The sequence below is a fragment of the Seriola lalandi genome, unplaced genomic scaffold (genome assembly GCF_002814215.2).
Source record: "Seriola lalandi dorsalis isolate HSWRI2012SDOR001 ecotype SW California unplaced genomic scaffold, Sedor1 jcf7180002054284, whole genome shotgun sequence".
NCBI classification, from domain to species: domain Eukaryota; kingdom Metazoa; phylum Chordata; class Actinopteri; order Carangiformes; family Carangidae; genus Seriola; species Seriola lalandi.
In genome coordinates, this window is record NW_019524837.1 from 473,280 (window position 1) to 494,464 (window position 21,185).

The 21,185-nt window shown below is 40.4% G+C and overlaps 2 protein-coding genes across 2 annotated transcripts in view; one reads left to right on the forward strand and one right to left on the reverse strand.

Annotated features, from left to right (window-relative positions):
• Nucleotides 1–245: 245 nt before the first annotated feature.
• nfe2l2a (nfe2 like bZIP transcription factor 2a) lies at nt 246–7,114 on the reverse strand. Its single transcript, XM_023405703.2, has 5 exons — nt 6,934–7,114; nt 3,655–3,921; nt 3,281–3,373; nt 2,995–3,180; nt 246–1,889 (listed from the first exon to the last, which is right to left on the reverse strand). Exons 1-5 carry the CDS (start codon nt 6,970–6,972, stop codon nt 636–638), a joined length of 1,839 nt encoding a protein of 612 aa, XP_023261471.1. The 5' UTR covers nt 6,973–7,114; the 3' UTR covers nt 246–635.
• Nucleotides 7,115–12,242: 5,128 nt separating this feature from the next.
• agps (alkylglycerone phosphate synthase) overlaps nt 12,243–21,185 on the forward strand; it is a 29,514-nt gene continuing 20,571 nt past the window's right edge. The window contains exons 1-7 of the mRNA XM_023405698.2: nt 12,243–12,462; nt 16,143–16,232; nt 17,464–17,554; nt 17,641–17,761; nt 17,927–18,001; nt 19,054–19,125; nt 19,826–19,905. Of these exons, the coding sequence (XP_023261466.1) occupies nt 12,278–12,462; nt 16,143–16,232; nt 17,464–17,554; nt 17,641–17,761; nt 17,927–18,001; nt 19,054–19,125; nt 19,826–19,905 (714 nt within the window). The 5' untranslated portion in view covers nt 12,243–12,277. The remainder of the gene's footprint in view (nt 12,463–16,142; nt 16,233–17,463; nt 17,555–17,640; nt 17,762–17,926; nt 18,002–19,053; nt 19,126–19,825; nt 19,906–21,185) is intronic.

Below are 21,185 nucleotides of genomic sequence, written 5' to 3' on the forward strand. Positions count from 1 at the left end.
ATAAAATGCCAGCAGATTGGGAAAGAGGTTTAAGCCTGTGACACTTTTGTTTCAGTACAAGATTCCTTTTATTTGCTGCTTTTTAAGCTCTCTGGTAAAGCCTTCAAGTCAAGACCTCATTTGAACATGTGGTAAGTTATGTAATCGCTCCTTAGACTATATATCCATCTGGCATCAATCTGTTATAGGCTGTGTGGCTACAGCTCACCACACAATGTTCTCTTTTCAGAAAGCAGGAGGCCATATAGCTATAGGAATAGTTTATTGAAAAGCACAGAAGTTTTTAAAAAAAGAACCTGGGCAGCAAATCATAAAGGGAAAGTTATAAAATATGAGTGGCAATGATTGAAACAACCATTAGCATACAGAAATATGATATATACAATATATATATATACACGTACAGTAACATTTTTATCAATCTCAAAAGCATGTAATGTTTATATTTACAAACAATATTGGTTATAGAATCTGTGAGGGTATCAGAGTACAAAAGAAGTAAAATATCAAAAATATTACAACATTCGAGAGAAGTAAGCAAAAACTATACAATAGTTCTGCTGAGCTACTAATGCTTTAAAGCTGAGCGACTACAAAGTTATTGCATAGTATCACTATGTTAACGCAGTACCATATTACAAAGGAGATAAGTGGTTGTCTTCGCTCTTGAAAGTCTTTTTAATGCGAGGGACAAGGAAGATGCTGCCGTCGGTCGACTGCTGGAGGGAGTAGTCGGATGGAGAGTAGGTGTTCCCCTTCTCGTCTCTCAGCATGCTGAAGACCTCCAGGTACAAGCTGTTGAGCTGCTGCTTCATTTCCTTCAGGTCTGTGATGTTCTGGCTCTTCTCGCTCAGCAGGCGCTCTCTTTCTTCCTTCAGTGAGTCCAGCTCGCCCTCCAGACCCACTATGTTCTCCATCTTGCGTTTGCGGCAGTTCTGGGCAGCTACCTTGTTCTTGCCGCGGCGGCGTATGTCCCGGACCAGGGCCAGCTGGGCCTCGTTCAGTTGGTGCTTTGACATCATCTCATTGAAGTCATCAACAGGCAGATTTATAATCATGTCAACAGTGAAAGGGATTTTGAGGGCCTTAGCCCTCTGCTCGTCTCTGGGGAGACGCAAGTCGGAGCGTCTCTTCTGCTTGTCTTTGGTGAAGGGAGCGTTGTTGTGGCCACTCTCCTCTGATGGGTCCGTCCTGTGATGTTTGGGTTTCTTCCCCTGTTGCCGTTGTTGCTGCCCTATTGGTGCCGAATCAGAAACTGGATCATCAGGTTGGAAATTTAGCGAGAACATCTCTGAGTATTCAGACTCCGCACTTCCAGGGTTGTGGTCCATCTCGTCCATGTCTGAATCACTGTAACCAAAGGATCCATCTCCATACGCAGATTTTGCAGGTGAACTAGCATTCGGACTTGTGTTTGAAGAGATTCCTGAATCTGAGTCTGGCATTTCAGCCGTCAGATTGTGTTTGCCACTGTCAAATGTTCCACCGGGTGAGAGGCTGTAAAGGTCCATGGGTATGAAGGGAGGCTTGCTGGGGATGTCAGACACGGTGGTGCTTTCATTTCCTTCAAGGCCATGCTGACCACTGCTATCTTCCAGAATGGCAGTGGGGTAAAATATGTCACAGAAACCTTCTGCACCAAAGTTAGTATTTAGCTGAGGAGCTTTCGCCTCCATTTGGCTGAGATTGTCCGGTGGAGCCATACTAGGAACAGAGGCATCGAATGTACTGATAAATTCTGCAGGACAAACATTTAAAGTGTTTGTTTCCCCATCTGTGAGATTGGTCATGGGGTAAAAAGTGAAGTTTGGGCTCTGTACTTCAGGGCTGTTTGCAAGAGGATAAGTTGTAGTCTCCAGTGTGTCCTCCATTTGCATGTTCAGGCATTGCTAGAAGAAAAAAAGGATATAGATAAATAAAATAATATAAATATAGATATATATATATAGATAAAATAAATACAGTCAACATATCACAGTATAAGTTCCAAACAATTTTACAGATGAGATGTTAATATGTATGTGTACTGTATGCGTTGTTGTGGATGCATGCACAGTATGCACTTTTATTGTTTATGATATGACTCACAATGTGGCGACTTGAAATAGGCTTCTAGACGGACACACTTTAAAAGTTACATTCATCTCATGCAGAGCCTAAATATTATAATCCAGGATTCATATGTTGATATCAGTTCATCTTATTTCCATTTCAAACCAGATTAATCCGTTACCTTAAACAATAAAGCTTCGGTAAGTGATGTCATTTATCCGTGCAGATGTTCCAGCTGCAGCTGGTTTCCAGGACCAACTAGATATCTAGTTATTGAAATAGCTCAGAAATCACTAATACCAATCTCCCAGCTTGTTGTTTGCGGAGACGTTAACCAGCTACCTTATCTCTACAAAGCAGCTTCTATGAACTGAAACAAAATGGCACACAACCGCTGTTTCAACAACGTGTGTCTTATCAGCAGCTTGCCAGAACAACTACTGTAGTGCTACTTGATGGTTAAGGTGCATAGTATTGATAGTTTGAGGGCAAGGCAAAAGAAATGACACACAGCTCCATCCATCAACTAATGCAAATATGAGCTGCCTTAAATCAAAATTGATAAGGCAGCTACTGAAAGACTACTGTGCACTGATCTTTACCTTTCTGCCTTCAAGCAATGGTGTAACACTGCCACACCCTCTCTGAACATGTTTTCTGTGTTCCTGCTAGAGGAAGCTAGCGGCTAGCAATCATATACACTTATCATACCTTGAGCACCCACCTCCCCAATGCTCTAAAAAGTCTCAACAATGAAACCTAGTCACAGTGGAATAAGGTGTGTGCGCCCATCTCCACATATATGAGATCCCATTCTTGTAGGCCAAACAAAAAAGTGTTTGTCCTCTAATGCCGGGCTCCTGCCATTGATGCATTCTTTGGATATTTGTTCCACTACACACACCACCACGCCATTGAGGCAGTAGAATCCATGTATTATACCTGCAGCTCAGGGAGGGACAAAAGCTCCATCCAGGCCTGTTCCAAATCTGGGGACATCCTCTGTGAGGGTGGCAGTGGACCTGGGGAGAGGGTGGCCGGCGGCAGAGCTGGCTGTTCGGGCGACATCATGATGTTGCTGCTGCTGGGTAATGAAACAGCAGTTGTGTCCAGGCAAACTGTGGTGTTCTGTGAGACAAATATATGATGGTAGGACAGTTTTCAGTTACAACTCAAATGTGGTTTAAAAGCAATGCATGTGTGGTAATAATTTAGTCAATATTCTTACCTCAGTTTCCTCTACAGGAAATGTCTCTGCCAATAGCTGCAAACATTCATCAAATGACAGGGCATCACCGTTCTCCTCTGTGAAGCTGACATTCTGCAACAGAGGTTACGGTACATAATGTTAAATTTACCTCCTAGCATCATTTGTCTTGCACCATCTTTTAAAAACAGCACATGAAGTCATATTTATAGAGCTTAGGTCTCTGTAGAGCAGTTTCTGGAGCAGAATAAACCGATGCAAAACTACAGAGCCACCTGTGTTTCTGTAATTACACTGGATAAGGTGGTTCCCTAGTTACAACACAGCCGTAGCCTATCAAATGTGGTGGGAGTGGTCCACCTCTGACATGAGCAATGAAGACCATGTGCATGTACCTGTGTAACCTCCAAAGGTGTGACAGCAGACTGCAGTGGGGCGCTGGATGGCGGGCGGGGTATGTACTCTCCCGTCTCCTCATCGAGCTGTAGCTGTGCAAGCAGGGCCTTCTCCTGCTCCTGGAGCAGATGCAGCTTTTTCTCCTCCTCCTGCTCCCGCTGCCTCTGCAGCTCATGCTCTTTCTGACGGTGGTTGTAGTCAAACACCTCTCGCCTGGCTCCGAGATCAATGTCCTGCTTCCACAGTATGTCAATCAGGTCCATGTCCTGGAAAGAGAACCTCAGGTCAGTTAAGAGAGTTGTGAGCGGTAGCCATGCTGCCCTGCAGTGAGAATGTGAGCAGCATTGGAACAAGGAAGAGCGTCCCTGCTGTGAAGCGTGGCTGCTGCACCTGCCACACCCTGTCCCTCAGTATCTGTTCACTGACAACAGCACTGGCACTAATGTCAAGGGGGAGAAGCTGCATGAATAATAGATGTACTTCTCTGTTTCCCATGTTGCCACCACACACCCGCAGAAGACACGTATTCCCACTTGATACCCTTTGCAAGGGAAGTGGTCATTACCCGTCCGATTACACTGAGGTGTGAATTTGTTTGCTACATTCCAGCTCACACATAGGGCAGACTTCAGGTCATAATTTGCATAAAAGACTTCCCGAACATTCATATCATATTCTCTAGCAGTTATAACATCAGGAAGTTAATCAACATTTGGTTTAAAAAATATGAAGAAGAAGAATTTATTATTAAAAATTCTTATGACAAAACAGTAATATTTATAAAAAAGGTGGTATAATAAGACCAAATAAAATTAAGAATGTAAAACTGTAGATCCTTTGCTGGTTTGAATTACAAACTTTGTTCGCTTATTTTTTTTATTCTTTGCTTTTTCATCAAGTAAATAACCACAACCTTAACTTGACAACTACCATGAGCACAACACTACACAATTAACTGAGTCTGTGATTTCCTATTTACATATTAAGCTAAGCGTTGCCTATGATACAGAACGTTGGACACAGCCTACTGACAACTATGAGGATATTTTAATACCATTTCCTGTAGATTTCCCCTCTCAGGCTGAATGTTATTTTCCTTTTCAAACAAGAATGTGTTAAGATAAACTGTGGTGCTCTCTTCCTTGAGTCTTTTACTTATTTACAGAAGGAAACCATTTCACAAGGCCCTAGGATGTTGCATAAACCCAAGACACTGGTTCACAAGAAAATGTTAAGGCATGTGACTTGTTTGTTCCTCAGATTTGGGTATCAACACAACTTATGAGCTTGGCTTTATAATGCTTATAAGGCCAGATCATACATAGTCTGTAAAGAAGCCAAAAGGGAACTGAAGGGAAATAAAGAACAAAGCAGAACAATAAACAACAAAGAGGATGTGAAACAGAGGAGGCGAAAACACAATATAATTATGTTTTTCTTTTGATTTTTCTATTCAAGGTAAACAAAGTGCGGGGTAAACCTTCCCCAACTAATAATAATAATAGCAAACAAGTACCAATATATATTTTAAGACATTGTTGACACAGTTTTTTTCTGACTTCAGCTGTGGCACTGCAAAATAAGAACCCACTAACCCTATTTGCCTCTGTGTTGCATCAGAAGCATGACCACTGAAGGATTACACGTTACTAAGGCTGCCTACTATAAATCATACTGACGACTGAGAGGTGAGCACACAGCCAGACATTATGGCTTCTGCAGGAATGAGGAAATGCCCTAGAATGCCTATGTTGGACATCTGAACTGATTTCTTGAGGTCAACCGTGTTTTCAAAACTGAAAAACCACACACTTATCTATTAGTCACACCTCATGAGCTCATTAGACAAGTCGTATGAGTCCCTTAAAAAACAATCCCATGTCTAAAAAAGGTCTACACCTATAAATGGGAGGTTCAATTAGCCCCTTCCATTGTCTCTGATTAATTATACTGTTATATAATCAACTCACAGAACCAAGTAATTTAACTTCACAAAGAAACTGTATTAATGCCAGATAAACTGGTGTAAATGTGGGCGTGTAAGTAAGATCAGGTTATCAGTATTGTATCGGTATCATGGCTGTCATCAGACCTGGCCCTGGCACCAAAACAAGGAAACTAGCTCAGATAATTACTCAGATTTCCCAGACAGTACTCACCTCTACACAACAAACATGTCTTTAGTTCATGATAGAGACAAAAGATGCACAACAGACATACGACTTCAAATCACCAGAAAACACATAAAGACATATTTAGAAAGCAGGATGAGCAGTGACACAAAGTGTGTGTCCTTCAAGAATGGGTTGTTCATTTACCTTTCTCCAACTGAATAAAGGGGCCTCAAACGGGGAGGTGGGGGGGTGGTTGGCTGACCGACCACAGTGGTTTATTACGCCGTCTTTCATCACAATTCATCCACCCATGACCAAGAATGATGACACACAGCCACACATGTTCCTCAATTCTTTAATCTACCGCCTACCTCCACCGACCCTTCGCTTATGACAGATCCAACTAAACACTGACGATGTAAGGTCATATAGCACGAGAAATAATCCAAGTTCAACCAAGTTCAACATTTCATTCAATGTGTATGAACATATCCGGGGACACAAGTGTAGACTCAAGGTTATGTTGTTCTTTTCAAAATATACCGAGAAACAAACCGGCAGAGACAGAGGAAACAGTGCTGCCTTTAAAGAAATAATTCCCCATGCATTACAAGTTAGTCTGTATCAGATATGGATCACATGCTTGGAGGAAGGGGGAAGGAGGAGGGGTCGGAAAGGGGGGGCAGTTACGAGAAAAACCTCAAGAGGTTTTTCTGTTTACCAAACTTGTCAGGGGGAAAGAAATACTGTATTTTTTACACAACACAATCAACACAAACACTAAGATACCAGCCTGGATTTGAATAAGATTGGTTTTATTTCCTGCCGAGGAAAAACGTCACAAGTGGATGACTTGCAGAACTGAAAGCGGTACAGAGGGCGACCTCATAATCTCTGTCTAAAGAAAGCCTAACAATTTGTTTTAATGATCCTTTCTACGTTGAAAGTCTTATTTCCTACTGTATATTTCTATTATAATGTCTAATCTGCGCAATAACTAGGTTGTCACTGTGTATTAATGATGTAATTTGTTATAACAAACATTAGAAAGTTTACCTGAGGTATAAGTCTGTCTCCCTGTCAGATCGTATTCAGGAAAGTTAGCAGTCAGTGTAAGCCGCTTCATCCCCTCTAACGATCTCTTTTAAGAAACGGTGTATTTACCTGTTGACCGGGATGCATCACCTCCATTTCCATCATCATGGAGATTTGTGTCGCCGTGAAGAAACGCCTTATGGTTGATAAACGTGTGTGTTATTCCTCAAATGTCAAATTAAAATGGCGAACTGGCCCTGAGTCGATAGAGTCCGTCGCAGCAGCTGAGCTGAGGGAAATATTGCTTCCTCTAAATCTAATGATCATTACGGAAATGATGGCCCTGCCCACCGAGCTGCGGCGCCGGGATCGTCCCCCTCACTCCGGCCTATGAGGCTGGAGATGAGGACGGCGTGTACGTGCGTGTGGAGCCCGCTAGGCTGAGCAGACAGACCGGCTAAGAAAAATCTATTTTATTAAATAAAAACATTGCACAACATATTTCTATCATTTGAAAGTTACAATAACCCATAAAGCTGAGCGTACATGTGATTATGAATACATTAAATTGACAAATAAAAAAAAGTAGTTCTGGTTGTTGCTCTGTTTGAAAACCATTAAAGCCACTAAAATATTCGGCCTGCATCTTATATGAGCACCAATTTTACGTTCTATATGCTAAACCAGCTCATATGTTGCTAATGTTAAAACTCAAGCCTGTTTCCATTTTTAATTTAACTCTTGTCATTTGGAGAGTTTGGTTTGGTGTATAGCGCCCCCTGCTGGCAACCGCGGCCGGTGTGGCGCCGGAGGCCCAGGGGCCCTAATGTCCTATGAAAACCCACAGGCCACTCACTGCAACAGGGAGACACATGGACTTTGGTGAAGGGTGGAAGAAGTATTCAGAGCACCACTTTTGGCTATTGTGAAATCTCAATCTGTGCAGTAACTAATAGGCTAAGTGTAGCTGTAAAAATACATGTTGCAGAGTAAAAAGTACAATATTCCCAGAAAGAAGGCCTAGTGGTAGGAACTTGCATGACTTGTCTGATGATGTAGTACTTGTCTGAAAAGAGCCTAAGCTGGAAATACTTAAGTGAAATAGGTTACTCCAAGTGAACTACCTCAAAACCTTAGAACAGAAAATGTAATTACTTTCAAACACTGGCTTTGGTACATTTTTATTTGAATTCGTAAAGAACTAATGTTTATGAAAGAACAGTCTGTGATGACTATTCGTATCTACTTTTTGTTGTTTCCTCCTGTATTGCATTCAAGTAAAATTCTTAGGCACTTGTACTTGTGTATTTCCACTTTGTGCTACTTTCTACTACATTTCATTAAGAAATATTTTATTTTTACTCAATAGCCTACATTTATTTGACAGTTAACATATTATAACCGTTTAGTTACTTTGCAGATTAAGATTTTACAGGCAAAACATAGGATCAGTTTATCAAATGATTCAGTGCTATATTTAACTGAGGACATTTACTCAAGTACTGTACTTAAGTACAATTTTGAGGTGCTTACTCTGCTCAGATATTTCAATTTTCTGCTCTTTTACACTTTTACTCACTTACCACATTTTCGAGGGAACTATGGTATTCTTTACTAGTATTTATTAGTATTTTTATCTGTAAAGTACTACATACAACACTTGTGATCAGGTTACAAAATACACTGCATTGCTGTAGCTTAAACTACCCAACAGTACAGAAAGTATTGAAATGAGATTCACCTTTACCAGGAACAATATTATAATGCTGCTTATACATTAATGCATCAGTTATTCCAATAAAGTTTTATATAATAATAGATGGGGCTCTTAATGTGAGCATTAATAGGTACTCTTACTTTTACAGTACATTTTGTTGATACAAATTTTGCACTTTTACTTGAGTAAGGTTGTGAAAGCAGGACTTTTACTTCTAACTGAGTAATAATAAACTGTGGTATTCTTACCATTATTTCAGTATAGGGTTTGAATACTTTACCACTGGTGCTACAGATTTAACATCAGTATGTCACTGAACTTACAACATTAAAGCTACTACATTACTTTGCATACTACAATAAATCTGTTTAAACATTAATACATCAGAAATAATAATCCAGTTGTATAATATAAGCTAACACTATGATTACATATACTTTTACTTTTTATACTTTCAATACATATTGCTGATTACACTCCTACATTTTTACCAGAGTTAGCTTTGAGTGTAAGACCTTTACTTGCAATAGAGTATTTTGCATTGTGGTATTGTTGCTTTTAGGCTACTTGAGGAAAAGGTCTGAATGTTTCTTTCAACACTGGTGGATAGAACAGACATGCTGGTATAATGTGCCTTTAACTGCCACTTGTAAACTTTAAATCACCTCGCTATTAGTCAATCCAAGATTACTGTTATTTAAGTAAGTTGGGAAGGCTTCTAAAATCTTCAAAGTTAACAAAATTTGAACAATTCTGACACCTCTGCGTAAGTAAGTAGTCGGATCAAGACGTAATTAAGTGGCGTTTGAAATGTGTGAAGGTAATAAGGCAGACCTGGTCCTGGCTCTAGCACGTATCTGTAAAGAAGCTCACACTGAAGTGCAGCTCACTGTGCCACTGCGTGAAATTACACTAAAAAGCCTATTTTTTTTTCCCCCTTCATGCGCGCTCATGAACACGCGTTCACGTTTGGCAGCTCCACGTCGACATTCTTCCAGCTGCATATAGTGAACTGCACAGGACTCGGGGAAGAAAAGGTGAAAGCGGCGGTAGTCACCTTACGATAAGAGCGCTGCAAGTCCGCAGACGGACATCAACCACAGTGAAAACGGGCGTTTGCACAGTGGACCTGGCCATGGCCTGCGATGTCAATAGATCGCTTTCTGCTTTTGCATTTTATGATCCAGACTATTTGCCCCTCGTGTTGGATAGCAGCTGGTCCCCTTGCGCCTACCTACACCAGGTACAGTATGACTTCCAGAACTTACTTCTCCTTTCTCATATCACATAAATTATTGTAAGGATAATGACTGAGAGGTGGTATTACTTGTTTTATGTGATTATGCTGCACTTGGGAAGTTGCTGTCAGTTGAATGCTGTAGAAATGCAAGTGCCCTAAACTACCTTCAAACTGACAGAACTGAATACTCCTGGAGCTCAGCTGGCCTTCTGCACTTTCTTCATTGCTATCATATCCATCTGCATTGTTTAATGAATAGCTCATTCTCCAGGGCCTGTTCAGTTCACAAAGTTGTTCAAGCTCAACAGGTAGAATCAATGACACACTGGCACAAGAGTGAAATAATCCTGCTAAAGTAGGATCACCAAAACTGGAAACTTCAATCATGTCAGTCAATGCAGAGACTGGTTGATAAGTGAACTTTGCAACCCAACCAGATGGTCATGCTTACAGAGGTAAGTGAATGTATTTAAGGATCTTTTTCGGTGGGATGTATTTCAGGATCAATTATTGCACATGCTCAAATGATATCCAGCCATATAATCATTTCTGTAGAGAGCTGACAATGTGTAAAAAGACTCCATATGGCCTGCTTAACACACTGCAAGCCTGTCTGTAGGCCCAGTCTTATAGCATTCTTGGCTACTTAGCATTCCTCATTCTATAGGAGATAATTTGTTCTTGTATAATTGTACAGTACATTTTGTATTAAAGTCAAGAGCATGAATAAAGGGATAATCCAACATGGCTGTCCTGTTTTCCCTTGCTCTTTGTGCCTTACTACAGGTTAAAGGAGCACCCAGTCGTGAGGAGGATAAGGCTCTGCACAAGGACAAACCTATGAGGTGGCACTGTGGCTTTCCAAATAAAGTTCTGTGATACACTTAGACTCTAATTGCCTGCAGTCAGTGCATTACAGAACTTTGTTTTGGGAGTTAATACTTAAACCTGTGGGAAATAAATCCTCAAACATCTGGACATTTAAGTTTATAGCATGATGTGATATTTCTGTTGACAAATGACTGTTTTCACAAATAAAGTTTCTCTCTGTCTTAAGCATTTTTCACAGTCTTGTCTTTTTTTGATAATTTAACCATGACTAGTTTGTATTCTATAGTAGCAACACTGTTGCTTGACATTTATGCACTGTAACTTTGTGTTAAAACATGACTTTAGGAACATTGCTGTGTGCCATATGGAAACAGTAGTCACACTGGTTAGTTGACTGGGTGGAGGTGAGGAAGAAAGGTAAACAGAGAAGTCACATTGTTTCAGTTTACTCTCAGTTTTTACAACAACATCACAAAACTTACACATGTGGCATTTAACACTTTGATGATGGTGGTTTATTATGTGAAAACATTCATAGTCAGACATATCAAGATTTTCAAAAATGTGGCAATGGAATTAAAAAAATATTAGTTTCAAACAATAGATCTATCGTCACCTTCGGTTCAAGTTGCCAGTTTTACTTATATATACAATACACAGGGTAGACAATTAGTAAAACTAAAAACAAAATTTTGAATGACAATCCAAGCATCATTTGTAAACTTAATGCAGTCCACTTTAATATACACTTATTACCCATCATTAATCTGTTTTGTGCTCATGACTTCCTGTCCCTTTGAACATTTCAAGTGGTTATACTAGAAAAGCTGAATTCCTTGTTACTGTTTCACAACTATGCAAACTGACTGTAAATTCCTGACTCAATGAAGACTAGGTAAGCAGCCCTATATTACAAGGCATGCTGGGAAATACGTAAATGGTGCATTCAAGTGCTCCACGTTTGCTCCTTTTTCAGAATGAAATGAACATGTGTAACTATGTTTAATTCCCTGGTTTAAAAGTTAAATCAAGAAAAGTGAAAACATAGGCCTACAATAACAACACTTTTATAATTAACCATATCATGATTACAGGCAGAAGTGCAATTCCCTCACATTTGTTCTGACCTAAAACCAAACACACCAAACCCACACCTTAAACATAATTATATCAGGGATGTCACTACGGATTCTTTTTTTTTTTTTTTTTTTTTTAAATATTATTGATTAATGTGCTGATACTTTTCTCAAGTCACGAGGTGCCGTATTGCCAGGGTTAATTTTGTCTGAACTATAGTCTTAAACCCAAACATATGCTGTTTACAATCATGTAAGAAAAATACAGTTATCAAATGCTCACATTTGAGAAGCTACAACGGGGTTGACATTTAATTTTATGTTGATCACCTAATCGTATCATTTGAGTGCCCAATAGCCTTTTAACATACTGCAAATTAACCGTCTGTTATATTTACCAAACTGATAATTATCTTACAATGTATCTCTAACTCACAAACGTGGCAAAGAGGGGGGGTCCAGTCGCCAGGCATTTACCACTTTTTGGGTCATTCATGTGGACAGAGTGTGATATTTCCGACGGGCTGTGAACGCAGTGCACTTTCGCTGCGCTGACCTCTGACAGGCGCTCATGGATCCGCTCCCTCCTTTCACAAACACGGAAGCAGCATGGCGTCCAACAGCAGCGGCGGCAGCTCCGACAGGCAGCGGATCGCACAGCAAAGACTGAGGATAATTGCCGGGCATTTACAGAGACCGGTGGACGGTGACTCGGCCATCCTAGCCGCGGAGTGCAAAGCCCAGGGGAGTCAGCCAGATGCTTCCAGTGAGGAGAAGACGGTGCCGAGGAGGAGGTACAAGGCTGTGATGGAGCGGCGGACAAGAGTCCATCCTCTGTGGCTTTAGCTTGTTATTAAGTCAAACAGCAGTGGACTTCCCACTAAACAAGAACAGTCGGGTGACATACAATGACAGACTAGCTTCCCTCTCTCCTGTAAACATCGATAACGTAGGGAAACATAGCTGAAGCAGTTTTTAGTTAGCCTGCTAGCTAACGTTACAGAGTAGCCATTCATTTGCTACGGAGTGGGTGCGGCTAGGTTTACACAGTTTAATGTTGGTGTGGTCGACTTTCTCAAAGTTAGTCGGCTGTAGCTTTTTCTGCGGCTTAAAAAAGATCATCTTATTTGACATTTGGTGTTTTTCAGTGTCAGTGGAGGATATAGAAGCTTAGCACAAGTCTTATCGTTATGGCTAATCTTCTTACCCTTCTGATTCTTCAGATAAAGTCGTTGAATCTAATAGCCTGCTACTGTAGTCGTTACTATAACTGTTCCTGTTACGTACGGTCGTTACGGCAACTGTGACTATTACACGCAGCCGTTACGTACAGTTTAATTCATCAGCTTTATCACTCAGTATCTAGCCTACATGAGCTATGTGGGTTATTTCAACTGGTGGGCGTCCTCCCTATTTCAATAGACATATGTTAGTACGGCAGTCATTTAGATCTGGTCCTTGGAAGTTTTTTAGTTTTCTTAACTGCATTTCGAAATATGATACACATTAAAAAAAAACATGTAAACATGTCATTGTAACAACAGTTGGAGGAGACAGTGAAACTTCTGTTCTCTGTTGATCTGATTGGCCAGGACAAGTGGTGGTCTGACTTTCAACCTATTGGCAGCTCAGTTCCTTTTGAGGAAACACCACCACACTGTGCTGACATCTAGTGTCAGCCATACATAATAACTGTAGCTCAAAGTAAATTAGCTCAAGAGTCTGGGAATTTGGCCTTGTGAAATTCATCACGTCCTGTTCTGGTCTTTATGACACAGTGATGATATGAAAAAATATTATGTCTTGTGGCCCTGACTTTTATACCAGATGTAATGATGAACTCGAGTCATTTAGTGTTATCAGTGGAAGTTTGATATTTCAGGAAAACGACAATAGAATTGCTAATAGTTAAACAATCAGTGAGTTTGTCCAAAAACATCATAGTGTAGTGACAGAACAACAATGGGCATCTGTATAGAGCATAATTATAAAGCAATTTTTTTTTTTTTTTCCAACAGGGGCAATTCAACAGTGCAGTAAAGTTCAGGAACACACAAAGTGTTGGGCGCCCTTGTTTTTTTTTTTTTTTAACACAATCACATGCCATGATGAAATAACAAAATAACAGGTTGTTTGGAGAAGTACCAAGAGACTTCCTTGCTTTAGCCCTTGTAGATTTTTTCTGACATTCTTAGTGCCTTTCTCGCATGGTTCATGGTTTCAGGCAAAAACCCTGATTTTCTGGTTTAATGTGGCCTGAGCTCCGGTTTTAAAATTATGGCTCAGCCACTGCAGTCACCACTGATGCTTTGACAAAGTTATATCCACTTTTGCTTTCATTTAGATGACCTATATAAACTTACCAGTTTATTAGGTACACCTTGCTATACCTTAGTCCTCCAATAAATCCTACCTTCATGAAGGTTAAAATGTTACATTTTTGTGTCACAACTGTTTCAGCGAGGTGTCAATTCAGCATGGTCATTTTGGAGGCTAAGGTTTGAGCTGTTGTTGAATTGTATTCCATTTTACTGAAAGGTATTTCTACTATTTGTCGAGTGTGGTGGTACATAGTTACATTTAATTAAACATATGTGCAATTCAACATATATCATGACCTCATCTCAGCTCATAGTCAAAGACTGATTGACATTATTGACAACTTTTATCAAGTGTTTCTCTCCAAACAAGCATCATCTGTAGCAACATCATTCTACATCTTAGTGTTAAATACACACCATTACACAATTTGAGCATTACAATCACAAAATATGCTGGTAATACAGTTTTCATACAATTTCAGTTGAGTGTTAAAAGCTTGTTAAGCTATTCACACATTCACATTTATTATTGTTCATTTTCTGAGAGTCATTTTTATTCTCTTTCCTTTTTGTTATATTTAGTATTTGTCCAGTTAAATCGTGTCATGGCAGTTTTATTTATATAGCTCGAAATTACTAGTCACAAAATTTTCTTCAAAGGTTTTCACTATCTGTACAGTGCACTACACCCTCTGTCCTTGGACCCGCAATTCTGATATGGAAAGAGCAAGGGAGGAGAAAGAGGAGAGATCCCACTTCCAGGATGGACAAACATGCAGAGTCCGAGTCAAGATGCATGCAGGCTGGAAAAGAGCTCAGTTTAACCAAACAAATTCATCAAGCGCCACAGTTGTGCCTTTAAACAGAATCTTGCTAATGTCCTGAAATTGTCAGTTGGTAACAGTTGTCTGTACTCACTGACCTTGCCACACACTTTCTCCCTTTTATTGATTGATTATTAGTCAGTATGTTCTGCACCCATGACAGCATATCATTGGTGGACAGGATTCATTAAAATATGACTCAGTGTGTCACTCTCATTTCTGTTCTCACTCTTAATTTATAGGAAACTCCATTTTGGCAGGTATTAATCTTAATTATGGCTTTTACTCCACTGTGTTAGAATCCCATCCCAAGTGGCTCATGAGTTACGGTTGCTCTGTGAGTGGTGGTAGAGCTGTCTCTCTGCAGCGAGCCTAAGCACAGCACACAAGCTCCTCACAGTGTCACAGCATAGACAATGTGACATCATCTCTAGTTGTGCAGCTGGTGATTATAGTTGAATAACCCCTCAGCAGTAACAACATAGTAGCATTTGTTTGAGAAATTCCACATCTTCTTTGGATAGTAAGCTCAGCCATTTTGGGGGAACACCTTTATTAGCTACTGGCTGCATTCCAACGTGCTTGTTGCTTTCGCCAGCAAAGAACTGGTGCTAGTGTGCTATTTAAGTGGATGGCTCTCCTAAATGATTAGCTGAAGCTTCTTTGACAATGGCATACATTGGGACCTGAGTAATCAAAGTAGCCGTAGATAAGAATGCCTGTCAGCTGTCATAAATGTGAAATATTTACATGTGTTAAGGTGGAAACACCACAGGGAGAATATGTAGCTTCCCCTGTTGATGGATATGCTGTTTGAATGTGTTGCTTCTTCTTCTCCATTACCATGTCAACAAGCTGTTTTCCTGCGAGCCCTTTCAGCAGAGCGTTGTATAGTGGTGGGCTGGGCACCCAGGGAATATTGTAGGTGTGCCTGTCTGCAGGCTCCTATACTGTAAATTTGGCAACTGATAGCCAGCCCCACCTTAAATGAATCAAAAGTTTATGAATGACTGAATAAAATGAGGAAAGTTCGACATTTTCTCTCAGCAAAATGCTGTACGTCTGGGTGTTCAAATATCAGCAGGAAGTATCAGCTTATCAGGAAGGACTTTTCTTTTTTTTATCTTGTGGAAATTGCTTATGCAAACCCCATAACAGCCCAGAGGGACTGTGGTGCAAATTAAGAATTTACCAGGTCACCTCCACAAGGAATCAGCTTCACATATGTTTTTGTAACTACCTCTGATCATATTTCATGTCATGTCTTAACTTTAGTATAAGGCATATAACTTGTTAACTTAACCTGTGCCAATATTTATATTTCCACAGGCAGGAGATTATGAAATGGAATGGTTGGGGATACAGCGATTCAAGATTCCTCTTCAATAAGAAAGGTCAAGCAGAATTTACTGGCAAAAGGTACAGTATAATGTCACATCACTGCTCTTGGGTGTGCATTTCATGCTCAACTGTTTACGATTTAGAGAAATCAATCAGTACACAGCCTCTGATTTAGTTTTAGTATAGCCGTGGTGTTAAGCTTCAGCATACATACTTGCTGTATGACTTGAGGCTGGAGTTATGCCTTGAACACTTTCACAGCCCATGCTGTGAACCCAGCTTTTGAGATCAGTTGCTGTCTCCTTCCTACGCTCAAAGCAATGTGGTGCTACTGCCACCTAGTGGTTGGCATTTCAACTGTTCATTGTCATCTGAGAAGGTCACTGGTTTGGATTTTCGGCTTTCCCAAACTCTGTTGCTCATTAACAGAAACCTCTTCCCAATCTGTTCAGAAATGGAACGCATTATGTTTGTAATTACTGATGTGTCTCTGGGGAGTTGTGGGTAAACACAGTTATTCACTGAAGAAAGATTTTGTTTAAATGTCTGAGGGTGTGCAGACACACGGCAAATACTCTTCAAACTCACTGAATATAACAAAGACCAGCTCTTTCTGCACCTTCATCACCTGTCTCTCATGACAAGAGCAGAAGTAGAGATGGGTCTTGTTATTGTAATCATGACGTATGACTTTGGTAGAGGCACCCTTTCCTGTCAAATTGCAAATACGGAGGCCTGGCACAGGGTGCATGAGGATGTATTTTGAGTAATGAGTGGAGCTGAACAGGATGTTGCACAGCAAATGGCTTCCTCCTGTTGCAGCAGTTGCCACGAACTGCTCCGCTCCCTCTCAACTGAAAAGCTACCTAGGCGGCGTACAGTAACCAAGGCTGTGGCGCAGTTAAATGAATGTCAGAGGCAGTGCTCTCCTCCTCCGCGCTCACTGTGACAGAGGCTTTTTCATTATGGAGTGTGTTTCATGGTCTCTTGGACAAAGGCACACCACAGTCCCCTGATGGGCTGGTCCTAGCTGTGCCAGCAGCTCAATTATGCAAGGGATGGCGAGGGCATTCAAACGGACAGCACTGTCACCACTGCTCTGCTTGCCTAATAACCTCATTGGACTCAAACTTCACAATCTTTTCTTATTAGACACACATTTGGTTTTCAAAGTAAATAAGACCAGACAAGCATTAAAATATTTCCAGTTCAAGATTTTGACTTTCGCTGCTGGATATCACTAATACATGAGATTTAGTTGATTTATTTATTTTTTTCAAATTCATTCACATTATCTGTCTTAATCCAGGTATAGACTAAGTGGTATGATCATCCCTGGTCTGAAAGATTGGTTTGAAAGCACCTTTGGAGCCAGTCTGCAGCATAAAACCCCAGCAACAGTGAGTACATTTCATGTGTCTTCAGTGAATGGTAAAGAAGAACGCTCAGTCATGCTTCAAAACCTCAATGGCTTGTTTTGTTTCAGCCCATTCTGAATAGCAGTGCTGTACATCCTCCCACTCTTAACGAGACCTTCATTGAGGAACTGAAATCCACAGGTATTCCTTTCTCTCATGATGCAGAGGACCGGGTGTTTCGTGCCCATGGTAAGAAAAAAAGAAAAAGAAAAAAATTCACTCACATTATAACCTTTTGTCATTTGCAACCTGCATAACCCTTTATTTTTAATTTAGCAATAATGCATCTATTTGTGATGATCATATTAAAATTTCCATGGACTTAAGTTGTCTCATTCCTGTATTTTCCTTTAGGCCATTGCTTACACGAGATCTTTGCCCTCCGAGAAGGGAGATTTGGTCGTGTTCCAGATATGGTAGTATGGCCAAGTGAGTTCAGAAGCTGTGTGGTTTTTTTAATATTTTTTTTTTATTGGTCTGTTTTTCTCCTCTTGCGTAGCATCACTGATCCCCCTACTGGCTTAGGTGATTTAAAGGGTTAATCTCTGCAGAGGCAGGGATATTAATATGTATGAGTGGAGGCTTAATAAGAAGCGTCAGGGGGAGGACGGTTGACACCCAATACTCCACAGTCTGGCCCTGCACAGTACACCCATGAATTATGATTCTGAGATTGGTTTTCTGTTGTTATGGCTGGCACTATTTTATCATGCAAATGAGCGTTGACTGATGGTTGAAACTTGATTAGCAGTCTCCCAAATGGGCAGCAAATCACCAAGCAACTGTAGGCATCGTTTCCTCCACACTGGCACCAAATTTTAATTTTTCTGACCTCGCAAATACGCTCTCATTTACTGTGTGTCTAATTGATGTTTTGACCTGTAATTTGCATACCTCAATAGTCCCTCGAAGTCAAGATGTGTATTTTAAGTGGAGGTTTAGTTTGATGAACTGTAATCCGCAGGCCAAAGCTGTGTGTTTAATTGGATGGCAAAATGTACTCGCACACAAGGCATTTCTCACTGCCTCTAAAAGCACTTGAGGCCAGTCAAGCACATCCATGTAGGTGGGTATTGCTACTCTTCCCACTCGCTCACCACTCCACTGTGAATGGATGTGGGCTCCGTGATTGGCTAAACCAGGTTTGTATTGATCCAGCACATCCCACCCCAGAGAGCATAGCTTCATGCAGTCTGACTCCGCCTGAGGAAAGCCCCAGGCAAATCACAACCATCAGGCAAATCAAAATGCACCCTGCCTCTCTGCTGGTCACCCTGCTCTAATGGCTCAGACCATATAAAGTTATTTATTGTCTTCTGTATACATGTTGTGTTTTGTGCCATCCTTTATTTCCTTTGCAATGTGTCTACTCTTGTTATTATGAGAACACTTAATTTATGAATGCAATATAGCACAATAAATAGAAGCATTTCTCTTATGATGGCCTCTAATTTTTAAAGTGATATTCTGTGTCATTGCAGACTGCCACAATGATGTAGTGAAAATTGTGGAACTCGCATCCAAACATAATGTCTGTTTGATACCATATGGAGGTGAGTCATGACAGTAAAGGTTCTAATCAGCATAATAGCCTGTCATTTACTGTACATACAGGACACTAGGTGTGTATTTAAAATTGATGTACTTTATACATTAATACATTATTTATTCCCATCCCATGCTGGTGATTTTTATTTTTATTTTTTTGTTAATGAAACCAGACAATCTATGAATGAACCTGGTAAATAATGCACTGCTGCTCCCCCACCCTGTCTCCTATCATTCACTACTATTGACTATATCAGGATGGCACAGTAGCAAAAATGAATCTTATACGGTATTGCATGAATTTGTGAACTAGTTCATAAGATGATATAATTAATGAAAGTCCAGTCATACTTATGCAATTAAGACTTGAAGCCTCTTGTCATTTTAGAAAAAATGAAGCTGTGTCCTTAGGTTGAGCTCTTAGCACCGTGCAAACTGCTTTTTCAATACTCAATGCTACAGGCACATTCAGTCTGTACGCAGTAGGTGTTGAGGTTTGGTACCCAGTCCTAGATTCATCAATATCCTGCTGCCAGAGCTTATGCTAGTGCAGGATATAGAGGGTAGCAGTGTGCATGTTGTGTGTATATGGGTTTGTTAATGTTAAAAACTTGAAACCAGGAAATTATCCAGTATATTCACATAGTCCGTTTGAAGGCTTCTCCACTGTAACTCCTCTTGATATTGTTGCCTTCCTTCTCTCAGGAGGGACTAGTGTCTCCAGTGCTCTCGAGTGCCCCAAAGAGGAAACTCGCTCCATTGTCTCCCTGGATACCTCACAGATGGTATGTAAACACCTGTGTCGGTACATGTCACCGATGACAAGAAAAACTGAAAAAAAATCAAATTCAGTCTGGCAAATATAGTTTAATAAATACTACCACTGTGTTTCTGAGTCTGTGTCTGAGATACTGTTGTACTGGCTTGCATTAAGTGTTAATGCATTTTTGATCCCTCATGGTTATAAATGGAGGCTGACAAAATATGAAATCATGTGCCATTAATATTATGTAATGTAACATAACACCATGACAAGCTGTAGCCTCAAAATATAGCGCAACATTCAACACGCCCTGACACCATCTCAGCTTTTATTTAATGGTTTTTCCAAGCTGGTAATTGCAGGGCTTCTGAATTAACTTGCATTAAACTGTTTTGGTGTAACTGTCTATCTGGTCATTGAGGTCGGAAAAACAGTCTGAAGAGAGAGACTCATTGGGTGTCAGTATTCTTATTCAGAGACACCAGGGCATAAAGTGCGAGAGATAACTGAAAAAAAACAGTGAATTTAAACATGTAAACTGTTTCTGAATATCTATCTTCTTATTAGTAATATTCCTGCATTATTAATTTTAAAACCAAAAAATGTCTTGAGTGTGTATTTAGTGTGCAGTTGGAACACAATTATGATTCCTTGACATCAGCCATTAATCTTAAGGGAATACCTCTGCCCTCATCATGAACATGATAAAGTTTCATTGGTTGTAATATAAAATGGTGAATATTGTCACCAGTACAGTCTAACCCTTTGATCCTGGCGCACATAGAGGTGATATATAAGCTGTCTGGATGCTGCTAGCCTACCAGTCATTGAGTTTGGTGCCACAGACACCAGTGACCAGTGTCCTGTGTCAGGGGTCAGAGGTGAGGTGGCTCCAATGGAAGCACATGAAAGGAGCAGTGTGGTAGGAACATAAAGTTTATTACCTCTGGAGAATAATTGATGGCAGGTGTGAAATGACCTCCTGCAGGTAGGGGTAGGCCAAGTGCCCAGCGGCCCAAATAAGAGGCTAAATAAGAGTTTAACCTTGAGGAAACTGACTCTTTTCTTTGTCCCTTAGCCCCTCTGCACACATTTACCCACAGTCATGTGACCATTAGCCTGTAAGGACATACTAGTGCAAAACTTTCAGTATTGTAAGCAAACTGGCAAAGGAACTGTTTCCATGGACTGCGCTTGAAGGCAGTGTTTATGTCAAAGTCAACATAACAGATGTAGGCAGGTTTAGAGTTCAGATGACAGACATGGTGACATGCATTTCTAACATTTTCACAACTACTTTTG

Bases quoted from the DNA above. Each gene is read 5' to 3' on its own strand.
- nfe2l2a (XM_023405703.2), bottom strand. From the start codon at position 6,972: ATGATGATGGAAATGGAGGTGATGCATCCCGGTCAACAG. The intron at 3,922-6,933 runs GTAAATACACCG...TTCTCTTTCCAG, and splicing joins TGATGCATCCCGGTCAACAG to GACATGGACCTGATTGACAT. The intron at 3,374-3,654 runs GTACATGCACAT...CCTCTGTTGCAG, and splicing joins CACCTTTGGAGGTTACACAG to AATGTCAGCTTCACAGAGGA.